General features: G+C 42.6%; 1 protein-coding gene across 1 annotated transcript; it reads left to right on the top strand.

Annotated features, from left to right (window-relative positions):
* The first annotated feature begins 722 nt into the window (after positions 1-722).
* npdc1b (neural proliferation, differentiation and control, 1b) lies at positions 723-18,149 on the top strand. Its single transcript, XM_086169585.1, has 9 exons — positions 723-1,039; positions 9,478-9,645; positions 11,025-11,108; positions 11,201-11,410; positions 12,549-12,615; positions 13,554-13,635; positions 15,921-16,000; positions 16,106-16,205; positions 16,554-18,149. The coding sequence occupies exons 1-9, from the start codon at positions 970-972 to the stop codon at positions 16,623-16,625; spliced, it is 933 nt and encodes a 310-aa protein (XP_086025711.1). The 5' UTR covers positions 723-969; the 3' UTR covers positions 16,626-18,149.
* Positions 18,150-18,542: the final 393 nt, after the last annotated feature.

Genomic DNA, 18,542 nt, shown 5'->3' with positions numbered 1-18,542 from the left:
CTGGGAGGACATTTAAACATCATTAGCAATTCAACTTTTTCAAAGATTAATTTTCTGGGCTATTTAAGTTGTGTTTTTATAGATTTTAGCTTTTGTTTCCTTCCTCTTTTGACTGTCATTGCAAAGTCTATGCATTTATCCAGCATCACTGGTCCAATTAATGGGATCATATTCTTTTTAATTAAGTTTATCCTATAAAACTAAAAACTATACTACTGTTTTGTTTTTTTCTTTTTTTCAAATGGCTTCAACCCAGCCTAAGCCCATTCACAAACAGAAAGCTTTTTCATTTGATTTCATTCAAAGCATGGATACAGGACCTTAAATAAAATGACAAGAAATTATCAATTGTTTTTACTTAAAATGTTATATGAAAAAAAAATGTACACATTGATATGCTGTAATACAAATTATTTTTCTTGCATTGCTATTTCTAAAAATATTTCTCGTCACTTCCTGAAACTTCAACGCGGATTTTTTTTTCTTTACTCAAATTATTTTCGTGTTTTTCTATTAAATATGAACAAAAATTGTCGAAAAAAGGAACGGTGAAAGAAAATCACCTAAACGCATCTCTGTCCGCTGATCGACGCGCACGAAAAAAAAAAACGAAACTGTCCGATTATCATCTCGGTTCTTGAAGGCATCATGGAGGCAACGCCGCGCGATGACGTCACCGTGTCACGTTTCCACCACCAGCATCCCCGCCTCCAACGGTCAGCGGTTGTCCGTGGCGTGGGGATATCGCGGTCGCAGGTGCGCAACGACCGAACCGCCGGAACCGACCGAGTGCCCGTCGACCGCCGCACGACTTCCACCTACCGACACCCCCCCCTCCCACCTCTCACCTCACAACATCCCCATCCCCGGCGCCGTGACGGTATGGCGGAATGAACCGCCGCCTCCCCCGGTTGGATACCGTGTCCGCTGCCAGCCGCCGTCGCCGCCGCCGCCGCCGCCGAGGCCAGGATGCGGGCCCCGCCGCTCGGTCAGGCTGCGGTGCTCGCGGCTCTGCTGTCTCTGAGCTCCTGCTTGACAGGTAAGACTCCGGCGGATGAAGCCAGATCCTCCAGAGGATTCGCATCTCCATTGTTCTCCGGAAGCCACCTGCCTTTCCGGGCCGGGTTTCCCAGTCGGTGATGCTGAGGAGAGCAAACGTTAAAACAAACAAATAAGTTGTTGCGTTTGCAGGCCTCTTTGCGCGCTGGGATGAAGTGATGACATCCAAACAGCCGGTTTGGACTTTTCTAAGCATTTTGTGTCTTTGTTTTGGACATTGCATATCAAGACCTGCTAGAACAGCTCCTGATCCCTAACGCTACCGTGGATCTCTTTATCACTCCAAAGTGTCTTCACCCTTCTTGGTAGAAACTTGGATTTTGGGCGATGATGGTTGCGGACAATCGAGAATGACATTGTTGAGCATCGGTCGATTATCGATTGCTGTTCCTATTCGATTTAGAATCGAGTTTGGGTTGCAACTGTACGTATGCTGCTAGTGTTTTGACGGTTTAGGTGGTTAAGGCATCTGGTCGGGATGCCTCCTTTGACGCCCCCCTTGTTTTGGACACTGAAGATGGAGGTGTCCTTATCCCGAATGCTACCTTTGGATTTCTGCATCGATCCCCATCTCGTTTTCAGCGCCTTCACCCTCTTTGCTAGAAAGCTCAAATGTGACAATTGAGAATGTCATTTTTAGCTTTTATTCTTACTCAACCAGCTTGGTTGATTACTAGTTGCTGTTCCAGTTCAATCCTCATCCTTTAGAATGGAGTTTGGGATGCAACCGCCTCTATGTTGTCAGTGTTTAGGCACTTTCGCAAGGAGCCAGATGAGGTGGCTCGGTCCACTGGTCAGGATGCCTCTTTTGGAGAAGACCAAGAACAGCCCGGAGGAACTGTGTCTGTAAGATGGCCTGGGAACGCCTCTGGATTAGCAAGTCTCGGTCTGCCTGCTTCGGCCGATGCTTCCATAACCCGACCCCAGATAGGCGGAAGACGGATGTGATTAGATGCTGGTCTTGTCAGTGCAGGTGTAGGTTGTGGTACTTGATGTAACATCTTGTAGCATTTGAGCTTGTTCAGACTGACTGCGGGGGGGTAATCTCTAATTTGTTGATCTAATCAACATTCTGGTTGGGAAGCTTAATCTCACCGTTGAAGAGAAAAAGGCACTGCCATCACTTCGAGACAAGCTGACAAAGGTTGACACGCGGTAGTTCTGGACGGTGAGGATTACCGCTCAAAAATGGACATGGAAAGTTGCCAGGTTCTGACCAAAACTAGAAAACGGACACTAGACAAACTACTCTATAATCATCAACACGCAGGAGAAAACATGCCATTTATCTATGGTCTGCCAGAGATACAGAAGGACGGAGCCCTTCTAAGACTCAAGTCACTTGGAACATCTATACATTGCAGCAACATTGGCCTCTTTTCGTTGGAGATACCTAATGGCTACTGCTAAGGGAAAACATCCTGCCCAGCAAGATCAACCTCGTAGCATACGCCATTTTGTACCCTGTTGGATTCATTTGAATCAAACAGAACTCTCATCGGCCATCAAACAAAGAACATTCCCGCCTCTTGAGAGAAGGACAACAACGGCAAAGCACATTGGGGAGGCCTTAAAATCATGCGTCAAAACCCAAAAGCAACAGCAAAGGCAAGAATAAATGCAGGGACAGTATAAAGAGACAGAAATGACTGCAACCCAAGGATGAAATGCATAATGACAAGCTGTAAAATGAATATCTGCTGCAAAGTGCAAAGACTGCCATGGCCAAGGACCAAAACAACTTCTGCACAAACAGACAGACCAAAACAGGAGACAAGGGTCACCCCTTTGAGGGCAGCATTGTCAAACAGATGGTTTGAGAGAGGAGGCAAAAAGGCCATCTTTGTCAGAGAGACAGATCAACACCCTCTTCCCTGTTACCCCATCTGGACTCACAGTAGCCTAATGAACTCCAGTCAGCCGAGATCAGTGCCTGCCCTCGTCCTCCGTACTCGTATACCGAACACTTCCCAGACTCTTGAAGTGAAAAAGCCCCTCAATTGAGAGGCAAAAGGAAACCGAACAGATCCTGTTGCTATGGCAGGATTATACAACAGCAGCCTGACGACGCTGAATTAATTGTCATATATAATCAGGCTTTATCACAGAGGGTTGGGGAGATGTGGAAACTAATTAGAAATTAATTTAGAATATGGCATCAGCTGGTGAGGCACATGTAGACTGTAACTCTGCCATCAATCTGCAGAGTAACAATTTGCTTTGTTCATCCAGACATGGAGCGTTAGCAAAAGAAAAACTCTATGCATCTTTTTAATGCATTTTTCATTCATAGAATTAACTCTACCCTGTAAGCACATGTATCAAAGGTTTATCTAATCCCTCTTTACTCACCAGTTGTGATTAAAAAAAAAACAAAAAAAAAACAATGTTATAATTGCCAGTCCAGTAGGCGACAATGTGGCCTTGCTACTCTGTGTCCAAAGCTGTCCTGCATAGCAGTGCTAACACAGTTGTGAGGTGGGTGCCTTGTAAGACCTTCCTTTATGCCCCCATTTTGACATTTTACATTGTGCAGACCTGGAGTCAGAAGGTCTATGTTCTCACCCACCCAAAGTGCTGGTGTTATGAAAATGTAATGCCAAAACAAGATTAGTGCAGGAAGTGTTTTTGGATAATAAGTGACAGCCGTGATTCGGGGGTCATCTCTCACTTTGGCTGTGTGATTGCATCGGCCTTCGACCAATGTGTATTGTCCTGTTCTTGTTTTTGTTCTACAAAAACAAAGACAAAAGAAATGTTTGCGCCTGTATTGATGAAATTGCCGCATCCTGTGAATTCCAGGTTCATCCAGGCAGTTAATGTTCACACATACTCTTTTGGGATAGTCTAGTGCAGGGGTGGCCATCACGTTGCTCGCAAGCTGAACCCGTCTCATTGGCTCCCCTTGATTTACGGGGTCATCCCCATTAACACGAGTGTGCGTGGAGCATCAATTTGTCAATTGTGATGGTGTGGGACATTTTCAACCCTGGCCCACTAGTTTGAGGCCTCCAGCTGCCTCACGTCCATTTAACTTCGGTCATGTTGACAGTAGAGCTCGATTCTGTGTCACGCCGCTGCGTAAGCGCTAAGATGGTTTGTTATACCGTGAAGTACAGCAGAACCCGAATTAACGCCGGTGGGCACTGCAGCTTTCAGTTCTTGTTAAGCCGATAGAACAGGACGTTGCCCGGGCGCTCATCAGGTAGGCTATAGTAATGGAGGCAGAGCGGCCTGTTGGGTATCACATACACGTTCCGGCTGTCAGAACGGCCTTCTGACATCACGGTTTATTTTGAGGGTTCTCACTTGGCCTCCTGATTTTTGCCTTCAGACGTACCGTCGTCCTGTCACGGAGCATGCTCATATCTCTGAGACTGGCTGGACGGATTTCACATTCCCAAGCGGCTCTGCTGGTGTTATGGAATGTGTCATGTTATAATTTTGAATATCAAAAAATAGAAACAGACTTTTTAACAAATTTTTGCCCAGTTACTGAGCAAACTCAGTTACATATTTCTGTACCATATTTACCTAAAATTCACATGATATTATCTGAAATTAAAAAGCATATCTGATTTTGTCCTAAAGCACCCTACATGACCGGATCTGGTGATTGCCTGATGTGCCGGACTTTAATGCGACACAGTATATCAATACACTTTTGGTATTTTATTTCTACACAGTTTTATACTTACATATTGGGGCTGGTGCGTTCCAATTTCAGCATGTAAAAAAAATACACTAAAACTATTGTCAATTCGACATAATCGCCTGGCGTCTCCTATATTTCTGTTTCCTGTGGCTAATGCTACTGCTACTGCACAGTCAAGCTAGCAATGTCAAAAAAAGAGCGCGCTATTAGATTGTCAATTCCACAGTGAGTAGTTACCGGATGGCTTTTTGGAAAAGAAAAAGTTATCATTGTTGATATTATTATAATTATTATTATTTTATAGTAACTCCATAGCTTTATCCGAGTGCTTGAGCTCTCTCATTTCTCAGGTTCCTATGGGACGTGTCATAATCTTCTCTAGCGGTCTGACCGGGCATCCGCCATTACTATTATGACTATTAAAGTTATCATTTAATTTCAGCAATTGTTCTTGGTCGTAATAGTAATAGATCCTTCTGCATGTGTGCCTGTCCTTCCCAAAGCCATCCACATCGAGCAGGGATCTGTCCAAGGTACCTTGCTGCTGTCGACAAGGGTTCGATCATGGGGGAGTTTTGGACATTTGTTAATCATTTTTAGGAGGGCCGTCCAGAATTACTCTGTCATAAGACAATTCTGTTGTTAAATGGCTATATACACACATATGTGTCCCACCCTAAAGATAACTGCGGCCATTTTGGACAATGCAAGTCTCCATTTGGTCCAGAAATTCTTACTTGGCTAACAGTTCCTTTAAGTATGCGCTCCACAATACCTACTTTTAGCGGGTACTAGAACTGAATCAATCAAACATTAGCTTTAGTTTTGTCACTTTTTCTGATCCCATATTTTTGATGATTTTTGTCATTGCGAATCTTCCCTTTGATTCTCACTGTTTCCGTCTCTTTCAACCGTCTTTCAGTCGCATTAGCGGTGTTGTTCTGTACATTGTTCTGTTCTGTACATTTCCTGTGCATCGTGTATTTGCAAGTGTATTTGCAGTCCCTATGTCCTCTATTGTAAGTCGCTTTGGATAAAAGCATCTGCCAAATGCAATGTAATGTAATGTAATGTAATGTTGTGTAACAGAAATAGCCATACAGGTGGTACATCAATATCGTATTTGATGATTTGACAATTACTCAAGGTTTACATTGACTAACTGTAGTAATCGAATCACTCCATTTAATTGAGGAATCATTTTAAGCCATAGTAGGCTCTGACATTAGCACATCAGGGCATCCCGCAAGAAATGCAGTTTTTTATTCTTTGATTCTCTGCAGTAGATTATATGTTCCCCAGTGTTTTTCCTGCACTTCAGACTTACAGGAAAAAAAGGTTAACTTTCAATCTAAAAATAACCCAATCACTGTCAGGTGTCATGGTAAACAAGATGGCAGATGAGGTCGAGATTCTGCCAAGAGGTTCTTCCACAGTCTCGAGAGACTTACGAGAGCCTCCATCGGTCTGAGACCGATCGTTTTCTGTCATGACAGAAATCCACTAATTTTGCTTGATTGTGTTCTCCTGGGATGGAAGTTTTTTTTCTTCGATCTCACGTGACGCGTCTCACTCTGTTATGAAATACCTTCGGGTTCACTTCCATATATCCAGAAACTCTCAGTTTGGCATTCACTCCAGCAACATATGCTTTAGTTTTAGCTTAGCCCCAGCTTTGTTTCCAATTCAATTCATTTCAGATCTTCATTTCTTGCCAGTTTTCACACCTGTACTTACATAAATATAATTTTCTTTTTTGGGACGGAAACATTACTCTGGGAATGAAGTGGGTAAATAGAAGTACCGGCACTGAAGTGCTTCACACTGATGACCAAAACAGCGGCGAAACTGTTGTGCACAGAAGCCCCTTCTCTTGCAGCCTTGTGTGTACGCTTATGCGTGTTAATGAGGTGGGCTGTTTTGGCCGTGGCGCGAGCAGGCAGCGTTACATAAACACATTGCCTACATTGTGTTTTGCAAAGTTAAGAGTGATATAGTGTTGCAGAAATGCACCTTGTTTGATTTACCTTGTATCCCTGTTGCTGCAGACTTTTCAATGGGTGATAAAACAAGTGGACATAACAGAGCGGCATGTTCCAGATTTATTCAGAATGAATCCCTATCTGATCCTCCCCCTTGCTGGTTAGTGTTGTCTGCTAATATCTGATAATATATGCTGGTTGTCGTAATTCCTCCGTGCGATCCTCATCTGGGTGCCACAGCCTAAGACAAACCCGTTGCACTTGACTAATGTTTTTACGCGGTGACTCAACCCTCTGTTGATGTCATACCTCTGTTGCCAAGGCAGTTGTCATAGCAACCGCTGCCTAGGGTTTCTGTTGCAAGGATGAGAGCGACACTTTGAGGGGAGCTAAAGGGGTTAACGTTCAGGGCCGTGTCTAATAATTCCTCGCCTCAACCTTCTCTCGGCCACGCAAACGCTGTCACACGAGGACAAACTGTGTTCAGGGCCATCACCAAGCTTGCTAGTGACAAGGCTTGAAGGGTATTAATGATTTTTTTATAAAAACTCTTCTGTTCAATAATTAAAAACATATTTTAACAGTAGCTATGTTTTAAGAGGAAAACATTTTTAACTAACGCAATGTCCTTGTTCAGCAGTTTTAATGGATGAAAAGTTGCTTTCAATCATAAAGCAATTCTTTCTTACAGCCAATGTGTATCGCACTTTGAAATAATATTTAAATGTGATTGTGACTCAGATCACTTTTGCAAGCAGTCACCTCCATTTTAGAGTCTTTGATAGCCAGGTGTAATGTTAGTTCTACCAATCATCCCACCATGACACCCAATTTAAAATAGACAACATAGAATAGAATAGGCCATCATTTTCATTATTCATCTTTACCATGTACAGGAACAGAACTGCCACAGCCTAACTTACTAACCCAACCTAAAATGCTTTAAAGTCCTATGTATATATCACGAAACATTACTACGCCATACGAAAATGAAATTAACATAATTATAGTCCAGAAAAATGACAAAAAATGAAACAGTAAAAAAACATCGCCTGTACATTGATTCTTGTCTTCCAGCCAAAGAACTCAAAGCTTTTCCTTCGCAATCATGAGCCCCGTAGGTTTTTTTCACGGGCGTCGAACCTTTCTCATGTTCAATGTTGTGAACTATTGTTGGCACTTCTCCTTTCTGGCCCTTTTAATAACATCCGATTTTACTTGTAATGTAAGAGTCTGCCTCCCTGTTTGGGAGCCATATTTAAGGATAAAAAGTTTCAAAAAGAGTGACAGAGCAGGTATAAATAAAACACCACGTAACGGCATGTTCTCTCGCCGTGCCATCAAACACGTTTGCAGAGGATGTTCGAATTTTACGTCACACTGCTTCAAGTTGAAATTTATTTTTCATATATAAAGTAGCACTGCCATAAAGTCGAAAAGCCACAAGTCGAGGACATCGTAGGTTGAGGACCTCCTGTATAACAAATCATTGAAGGGCTGAAAAGTGTGATGATACATGTTGTCAAGTTGCACGTTGGCACATCCACATTACCTGGAATTTCCGATGATGATTGACCACTTTTGCAAATCATTTGTTTGCATACATCTTCATTACCATAATTGGTTATTTTGCTGAGCACATATTAGCTTGCAAATTAAAATGTGACTGTCTTTTAGTTGGCACTAAATGCAGCTGGCTTCCAACTGGCAAAATATTGTTGACTATTGCTTCTGATGTCAGAATGCCTATCGAACTGATTGAATGCTTTGATATTGCAAGTGTTTGGCAAACCAGTTAATTTCTACGTTGTCACTCATCGGGAAAGAGGAATGGCATCGGGGGGTGGAAACAATGGATGTGTGACGGTAAAGACAGAATCAGCCAAGGCTCTTGGAAGGGGAGGGTAGAATAGGAGCAAAATAAGTAGTCAGATTTTATTTAAGCAGCACAAAAGCTTGGACAGAATCAATCTCAATGTGGCCGGCCTGAGAAAGTGGCCCTGGGTGGCGCTGAGAAAGCGAGGAAGAAAGAGTGTGATAGAGACAGAGGGGGAGTATGAGGGTTGGGTGAGACAGGCACAAATGATCGATTACTATTAATACCAGTAGTGCTGACAGTTAAAAGGTAATAGCTGAAATGATATAATAATAGCCACAATAGTCATAAGAGAGATGACAATGTCGGATGCCTGGTGGGAGAAGCTCAAGCCATGCCTCCTGGGAACTTGTTAAATGAGAGAGCTAGTAAGTAAGGACGCCCACGGTAATGAGGCAAACCTCACTAACCTCATTAATTTTTCGTCAAGGGCATTCTATCAGAAGTATTGAGATCCATTGCTGGTTGTAATGGGAAGGGTGGCGCAATGAGGGAGGGGGTTAAAGATCTTAATTCAGAGTTGCTTGCAATTTAAGCAAAAAGGTGAGGAAACATGTTTTTCTTTTTTTTTTTAACCAAGGCTTTCTGAAAAAAAAAAAAAAAAAAGATGGATAAATATAGGCAATGTTTTGAAATATACAGACACCGTGGCAGCTATAACGGCAACAATGGTTGGCCAAGTAGTTTTTTTGTTCTTACTTTCCCATGTTTTGAACACTATCGGTTTAAAGCAAACAAACCAACCGCTCATATCTGATCAGTCTTTTTGCTGTCATTCTCCCCAGGTTGTGAATGTAAAATAAAGTAAATAAATGGGCCGTTATTGCAGTCAGGAGCAGACATTATCTGATAGAATATGTAGTTTTATTTCTACTGGCATTATTTCAAATATGTCCTCTTCACAGGATCCCATTTGTGCCCCCGGAGTTTGGACTGCGCCCGAGCAGGACGCCACTTCTGCCAGCCAGGCGGCTCCCACTGCGGCCCCTGCCTGCACCCCCTGGTGGAGGACTCCCGCGGCCGCTGCGTGGTCAAAAGAAGATACTCCTCGCACTCCACGCCCTCTTTTAATGGCAGGTGGCCTTTTATTCGCTCATGGACGGTGACTTTACACTCGTGCGTTCTCCACCCACCAGCTTTTCTTGGACGAGAACCATCAATGTCTCCGGGGGTTATTACTCATCCTTGCATGTATTATAAGCATGCTGGTCATCTAAAAGTCAACATTTTAAATATTCACTTTGGCAGTTATTTGCCGCCACCGGAGATCTTTTTTTTATGTGAAAAATGGTCTACAATCTACTCTTCTCCCTGCAGGACAAAATGTAGGCATTGATATTAAGTTGAACATTAGTCAGGACATCAGTACGAGGACATTTCATTTGAGAAATTTTGTCAAATCTTTAACATATATTCTTAACAAAAAATGAAAAGAGACATCAGTTGGTCAAGACAGTCAAATGCACTGCAGCATTTAGATACTGCCTAAATGTCCAATATATATCTACTCAGTGGATCACGAATTGGGACATATTGAAAAATGACTCATTGGATGCATTTTGAAAGTCATTATCATAATTACATCATAAATAGGAATTGAATTTCATCAAAATTTCAAAAAAATGTCCTGAAGTTTGCATAAATTTTTTTCAAGTCTAAAATACTAAATTTGATCACAATATCAAGCTGGCGATTGGCTTCTTCTACAAAAGGCAGAGACACTTGAAACCTGACAGAAAATATCAAAAAACAGGAAGGAATCACATCCAGTTGTGCATGAATTGACCGACAATCTGGTATTTTTAAAGAAAATGGCACACAATTTTTTTACAATAATTTTGACAAAACCTTAAATGTTTTGGTGTGTTTGAAGGCGGCACAGATTTCTAGGAAATGGATGTAACAACCAGGCGGCAGCATATGGCTCTGTTTCTCGGCTGCTATTGGTCGATCTTTGTAACAAGCATCCAACAACCCACCTTTTCATCAAAATCCATGGACAGTTTGCGTACAGTTTTCTGGTTTATGGGCTGAAAGTTAACTGGGAGGGCTGGGGAGAACAGCCAAGGTCCACACATTGTTCTAAGAACTTTATTGGTCCATTTCTTGCTGATTCTGTCCATTTTGTCACAGGAAACTAGTCAACCTGTGATTGCACTAGTTCTGAAGCGGTAACCGATCACCAAGCGTCATATGAATTCCTTTTGAACCGTAAGAAAAGACCCTGCCTCGTAACTACAAGGAACTGAGGTCCATGTTTAATAGGGTACCAAGAAATGCACCAGGTTCCTAAAAAGGTTACAGGTGCTGCAAAAAAAAAAAAAAAAAAAAAAGGGCTATCGAGCCCCAGGTTGGCTGGTGGCCACTCGACTTTGGACCAATCATTTTGTGGGTCGGAAAAGGGAACGGCTTCCTCTTAGGAGACAACCTGACCTATTCTTCGCTGTTCCAGGTAAGACAAGCAACTACCTTGAGCTGGATGAACAGATCGACTTCCTCTCCGCAGTCATCAGTGAGCAGAGGACCAGGCTGCCAGGTACTGCTGAGACCCGCAGCTTCCCCGCGTGGGTTTCCTGGCCGCGCCCCGACTTCCTGCTGACGAAGCTGACCCCTCCTCCTTCTTTTCAGCCCCACTTTCTCAGGATGAATCAGCACCCAAATCCGAGCAGCGCGGCGGGTCCGGTTACACCCTCGGAGCTACAACCGCAGTGCCACCCACCACCCAGAGCCTCTTGCCGACCAGCCTCGCTCCGCCCAACGCCTCTGCAAACAGCACCCCTGCTCTGCTCAGCGGACCCGTCATCCTCCCAGACCCTCCCAACGATCAGATCTTCATCAGTAAGTTTGGCTTTACCTTTTACCGTACCGCGTGGAGACGATCCAACCCCGAGTCTGCAGAGAGAATAAAAAGTGTGAAATGCTAAAGTTGTTCCACACGCCCAAGGTCAGCCAAGGTCCCGCCTTGGGCCTCCGTCCAGCTCACACTGCACCTCCGTGATAGATTGTTTTGGGTTTTTTTCTTTGCGTTTTAGGTGCTTGAATGCGATGCAGGATTCATTTTTTTTTGGCAATTTTATTAATTGCAATTGCTGTCCATGATTGTATTTTCATCGGTTTTCATGAGTATGAAAAAACTTAAAATGCATTTCTCATATTGACCCATACCTGTTTATTCCTTTAAAAGATCTTGCATATGGTAATGACCTCAACAAGTAAAAATGAATTTAAAAATATATGATTTACTTATATCACACATTTGTAAGCTAAAAAAAAAAAATATTTTAGAGCGACTTGCAGCATTGGTATTATGTTTATTATATAATGACAAGAACGTGGGTTATAATTTGTGCGGCGAATGTGTAACGCCAAGTTGTCAAGGCCTTTTGTCTGGAGACCCTTAGAATAAAAACTAGAATCTAGACTTGTATCCTGCACTTCAACCCTTTTCCCATTGCGTCTCGGATGTAACGTGCTACACACAATCGAATGGTGAGATCCACATGAATCGTCATCTCACCGGAGACCTCCGTCGGTCTGGGTTCCATTCACAGAAAAAAAAAAAAAAAGGAATAATGCGATTCCTTGATCGTAACAAAAGAAGGGTCCCTTTCGTTCTGTAAATTTTTAGTCCGTTTAGTTCGATAAGTGTTAATAAGCGAGCTGCTGCACTCTGCTCCTGATGAGTTTAAAATTGCCGTCTTTGTCCTCACAAGAAGTCAAGACCGCGCGTCCACATGTCTTGGGACAGACCACAAATTTAGTATGGCTGCTTGTAGAACAGAGCTCTATTGCCGTCAGTTTGTTCTGCCACGCCTCTTTGCTGGCAACATCAGCGTACTAGTGCTTTACGCTCCCAAAGGCTCCTGAGCCACCGACAGCCGTTCCTCACGCCGAGCTCCGACGATGTCTTCGTACGACCCTGTCCGATCCGCTCGGGACTCCGTGCTTCTGACCCTGTGCATGTATTTCTTCTCAGTAATGAGCAGCGTGTTCATCGTGGCGGGTTCACTGGCACTGATCATAACCGGGGCCTGCTGGGTGAGGTAAGACCTCTCTATAAACTCTTCTGTATTATGTAATGCGACAAATGAGTAGAAATAGTCCAAAGACTTTGATGGTTGAATAACCAAAAGCCATGATGTCCTGTGGGAGGTTGAATCAGGGAGGAATTTCCAGTCTTTTTCTCATGCAGGCTCATCACAGGGCCTTCCTTTCATGAATTGCCTAGTTTATATCAAAAGTAGTTGAGGCAAAAGTATTTCGCTTTATAATTTAAGTGATGAACTTTCCAGAAATGATGGGGAAGAACGCAGTTTGTTAAAAAATTCCCGAAGCCTGACATGAAGCCACTGCCGCTAAGATTTTGAAACTTCCTCATGATTTTATTGAATGTTGCTGCTCCTTTTGCATGTTGGCTTACACTCCCTGAAGCCTTATTTTATTTTATTTTATTTTATTTTATTTTATTTTATTTTATTTTATTTTATTTTATTTTATTTTATTTTATTGATGCACACATTCTACAAATTTTAAGAATATGTACATTGCAAATTATATGCGAGTGTCCTCATTGAAAGATGTATTTATTAATCTATGAAAGTTCTCAGCAACAGCTACTGTTTACTAACCGTTCTGCTCTAGAGCTTCATTATGTCAAGTGATACACAAATTCCCTATTATTTATTTTTTTGGCCGGTTAAATGACGAATGGCTGCTTTTTATAGATTCTAAAAGGTTATACAAGTGAGAACAATACCCTTTTTTTCCTCTCGTTCCTTTTTATATCAGTTCAAAAGCTTCCAAAAATATGTTCGTTATTTATTCATCAGTTCCATTAGGTATTTGATAAAGTTCAAAAAATGAAGAGTGATTGTTCTTTCTAAATCCAATATAACCAGTTCATCATCTGCGAAACAATCGAATCAGTCGTTCTTTTTCCCCGAGCAGAAAGAAAATAACGTCGTCGTGCTTTTCCACACAGGCTGCAGAAGAGCGTGCGTCTAACTCAGAAGGTAGATTACCCTGCATACGGCCTGATGAAAGCCCAAACCTTCGACAATGTGGTGAGTAAGAAAATTCGCTGCAATTCAAGCAACAATATAAATGGGGTCACCTAAGTGAAGTAGAAAAAAAAAAAAACAGGTCACTCCGAACTCCAGACAAAAAAGCGAGATGGAAAAACAAGGATGATTGGAATATTAAGGGACCCCTTTTTAAAAATCAATATCTGTCTAATTCTCTTAGTGTAAAAAAAAATATATAATTCAGTCAGTGCTGTGGGGTAATGAGAAACATCCATCCATCCAATTTACCCTCCGCTAATCTGGAGCCGGGTTGCAGACCGAGTAGGTCAACAAGGGGATCTTTGTCCCTAGCGAGAATATTCTAGCTCCTCCTGATGGACCCAAGGGTGGTCCAAGACGAGAGCGGACATATTGTGTCTCAAGTTTGGAGGTGAAGCTCTATCTACTTACACTGTCCCGATCCGCCGGTCTGGCTAAAGCTCCAACCAGGCCTGATTTATTCCTAAAATTCCTCAAACAGCGCAATCAATGGGCGGATTTCTAATGAGGAGTAATGAAGCTGGCAGTGGATGATTTGACAGAATGGTGCAAGGACAAAAGGCCTGGTCTAAGTTCAAGGAACAAGATCTCCCAATCCACATACATGGCGAGTAAGTGGGAAATTGCAGAGAGCGTCAAGTAACCAGGGAGCTGTGCACAGCTAGCGTGGTCCACTAGCATCTTCCAGGTGGTCAAGAAGGCACGACAGAGGCTCGTCGCGGTAGGCAAAACTTCCACAAAAAGTGAGTTTCTACTCCTCACCAATGGCTCGTCTTTGTGGTATGTCAACCGCACGTCCGCAGAGAGGACAGCTCTGCTCCTGGTGGTGGAAAACCGCAAAAAACACATCAGCAAAACATCCTGCACTGGTAGAGCGGGCGCCCCTCCAATCGGAAGGTTGTCGGTTTAATTCCCGCCTCCTCCTGTTTGCACGGTGAAGTGGAAAGACACCGAACCCTCAGTTGCTCTCAATGGTCAGGTTACTTTCTTGGAAGGCAGCTCTGCCACCATTGATGTGTGCTTAGTGTGAGGTGCTTTGGAAGTGCAAGGTATTAAAAACTTAAACAAGCACTAGCCGGTACTTCTTGTACTGCAATGTTTTCAACATCTTTTATGAAACAGCCTGTTCTCATTTACATGGTTTTTTTAGCGACCAAACAAGTATGTATTTAGCATGTCAATCAATATTCCTTTCTTCTCAACATACTTCTGTTGAAGGAAAATTGAATATACTGGTATGTTGAAACTCGAAGGACTGACAAAGGATCATTAGTTTGGTTTCTCCAAAAAAAAAAAAAAAAAAATCAGTGTTTTCTGTTCAGGAGACTGCAGGCATTGTTAGCATTTGTGTGGTATTTGAGGAGTAGCAGATGGTTGTATATGCGTATGCACATCTGGAGGAACTATGAGGCACTATGTGGCAGTCGCACGACGGCAAGAGCACTCTTGTTCGGTTCCGGGTAGAAAAAAAAATTTACTGTGATGGAAACGCATAAAAAGTCGAGTCGTGCAGGAACTGTCGTATTTGTCGCACGATTACTGACATGTGACCCGTCTGGGTTTAATCCTCCACCTTTTCACCCGTCAGCTGGGACATTGGGTGACAATCTACAGAGAGAGTATAGTTAAATAAATAATTCAAGTATCCCTATATGTGTGTGTGCTCATTAAAGCAGAAATCAATGTTTTTATACTGCATCGCTATGACAACCATCACCTCGTATTTGGTGTTTAAAAAAAAAAAAATCGAAATGGAAAGTCACTGCCCAGGGTTGCCTTGATCGCTTTCCAGGACCACAAATTTTGATCATTTTTATATTGAAAAGAGATATTTGAGAGGAATACACATATTTATAGATTTAACAACTTACTGGATTACCTCCTACATTCCGAGTAAATGATCCAAATGGATCTCCCAGTGTTGACAGACATAAATCTTGTCCGACGCCTGACACAGTCCACGGGTTTTTTAAAACCGGATCCGTTATTGCTTTAAAATTTGACTCTCACAATGTGCCTGAATACCTCTGTATTTGCATGTATTACGTATCAATTTTGAGATCGATGCATTACATTATATTCTATTCTTTTTACTGAGCACTTAAGCACAGTTTTTATCTTTACTAACTTCTTATCGATCCCCCAGGGCCCCGAAGGAGTCGTGTCCTTTACTGCGTATATCACGTGCCAGATGAACACATGCTGGAAAAAGGGAACGTCAACAGTCTGGATGTGGAGAGACACCCAGCTAACTGTCTTTTACCCCCCTCTGTTTCCCCCCCCAGCCCGGGGACAAGGGTCTGGTTCACAGTGCACAGATGTTCCACTACCAGCATCAGAAGCAGCAAATGCTATCCTTGGAAAAGTGAGTCATCTTGTGCCTTGACCTTCCTGCCCCTTTCTCCACCCCTTCACATTAGTGTTATTTATCCTCGCCGAACGGGTCCTGACCCCGTGTGTCCCCCGGCAGGAAACTGGAGAAGCAAAAAGTTCCTGACTCAGGCGCATCGACGGATGAGGAAAATGAGGACGGGGAGTTCACGGTGTACGAGTGTCCCGGATTGGCACCGGTGAGTGAAGACGACATTATCGCATATGAAAAATCCAATATGGCCGTCACAGACCTGAAACGCAGCAGATCCGGATACATTCAAACATTTTTTTTTTTTTTTTTTTTTTTTCACTCATTGAATTATGTTATTTTTCAACTTTTCTGACACATGCAAATGACATTGAGACGCAATGTTTATCTTGAAATAAAAATTTGGTAAATAATGAAAGCAGTACAAACAATAGCTTGTGGAATTCACTTCATGAAGTGTTGGCGATTCATGTTTTCCACACAAAAAAAAAAAAAAAAAAGGAAAATAATCATAATGAAAAAACTTTAGACTCCTTTTTTCCCGTTCTGTCTGCAGACTGGTGAGATGGAGGTGAAGAACCCACTATTTGACGATTCCACCCTCTACCTCCAGAGGTTCCACAAGTAAACTCAAGAGACTCGAACGTTTTGACGCAGTGAAATCACACCACTTGAGTGTGTGTCTGTGTTTGTGTGTGTGTGTGTGTGTGTGTGTGTGTGTGTGCACGCAGCGCAGGACTGACACGCATGCACCCTGAAACACACAAAACGCCACACACGACCCTTTGAATGACCGGGATGGAGCGAGGACACACACGGGAGGCTCCGCGGACGTCACAGGGCTGAAACTACCTGCCATGTGCTGCTTTTTGTTTTTTCGGTTGTTGTTGCTGTTTTATTTTTATTTTTTCCCTTATTTTCATCTACCTGAGCTGTGAGGTGACCTTTAACCTGTAGCAGTCAACACACCGTATCCCTCTGAGCAGAGCGGGGCGTCTCCATCGGCTCGTTTGTCGGTAACGTGACGCGACTCGCCGAGTTCTCACCTCCGGATTTGGGTTTTATTTGAAGTATTTTTAAAAAAACGTGTGTAATTTTAATATTTTCCGAGCACATGTATGATAAGCAGCACCGTGACCGTGATCAGTATGCTATGTAGCCTTTGTGCTCTGAGTCTCGTCCCTCTATGCATGAATTTAATGCTATATTATTAAATCCTCAAAGTCTATATATGCATTTACACCTCCGGGCAAGTTTCTTGCGCAGACTTGCCAAGGATGATTCTGTTAGTCATGTATAACTTGAAGACTTTCAAAGGAGCTAAAAATACTTTATCTAGAATTCTGGAGGAGAGGAAACCCAATGTATGTATGTGGTTACCTTGACAATTTGTATATAACTGCCTCTCACTCAGTGTGCATGTGTGTGAGTGTGTGTGTGTGTGTGAGTGTGGGTGGGTGTGGGTGTGCAACGCCTTCCTCTTTATACCCCAGTGCTGTGTCAAATATCGAACTTTTCTATGTTTCCTGACCGTCAACTACACTTACATGTTTTGAACGAGCCGGAGAATTTTTCGGTACGTGGTGATCTTCAGGTTTTGGAAAAATCCGTGCTTAAGACGTTTGATATTGGTTTTTGCGCATTATAACCTTTAATGAATGAAATGTAGCTCCTAGTTTGTTTTTTTTTTTGTTTCGTTTTTCTGAATAAATCAAGGAGAAATCTTTGTGCTGTGTCGTTGTCGGGGGAGACGCCGAGGGTTTCAATAGCGCCGCTCTTCATCCGGCAACGAAGAAAATCAATTGTTTTTTTTTTTGTTTTTTTTTACTTTGAAGTTGGGGATTTTGATGTACTGCACTGGCACAGCTACTGCCCCACCTTCTTTATAGAAGTCACAGAAGTCCGTTATTGTATCAATGTGCTTGGAGGACCGACTGGGGAGGGAAAAAGGCCTTTTCTTTTCCAGATATCTTTGCTTTATCTTGACTTAACACTCCATTCCCTCAGATGAACGTGACGTGTCAAAGGAGCTCCAGAACGATTAAGTGACTGGACCTATAAAACCATAATGATTATCTAATTGCCATGTTCAGCATGTATGTAAATATACCTGAACCGATAGAATAAATATTTGTATCGTAAGTAAAATGTCCTACGTTGTTGGTTATTTTTCTAAAATCAGCAGCTGATCCCCGGTCATGCCGTCTACTCCCGTGTTTTTTCCTGATCATCAGTTAACAAAAGTACTCGATTGAGAAGTAAATTTTTTCAATTTCCCAGGAGAACCAGCGCAAATAGGTGAGTCCTGTTCTGATCAAGTGTTTTCTTGTTACACTTTTCGTGAAAATGCAGAGCAGGTCTACCTGCTTATGCCTTTAAGATCAACAGAAACCCAACATTCCCGGGATTTTGCTGTAACACATCTCAGCTCAATGTGGGCAGCCTTCTGTCTCGACCGGTAAAGAGAGGATGTAGATAAGAAAACAAGAGCGCAAGGTGCAAATGATCTATTACTACTAATATCAGTAGTGTCGAGTCATGGTAA

Source organism: Fistularia commersonii, chromosome 22, assembly GCF_037954325.1.
Source record: "Fistularia commersonii isolate RoL2024-O1a breed Wild chromosome 22, RoL_Fcom_v1.0, whole genome shotgun sequence".
NCBI classification, from domain to species: Eukaryota; Metazoa; Chordata; class Actinopteri; order Syngnathiformes; family Fistulariidae; genus Fistularia; species Fistularia commersonii.
The sequence above is the reverse complement of the archived record's forward strand: the minus strand, read 5'-3'. Positions and strand labels throughout refer to the sequence as shown.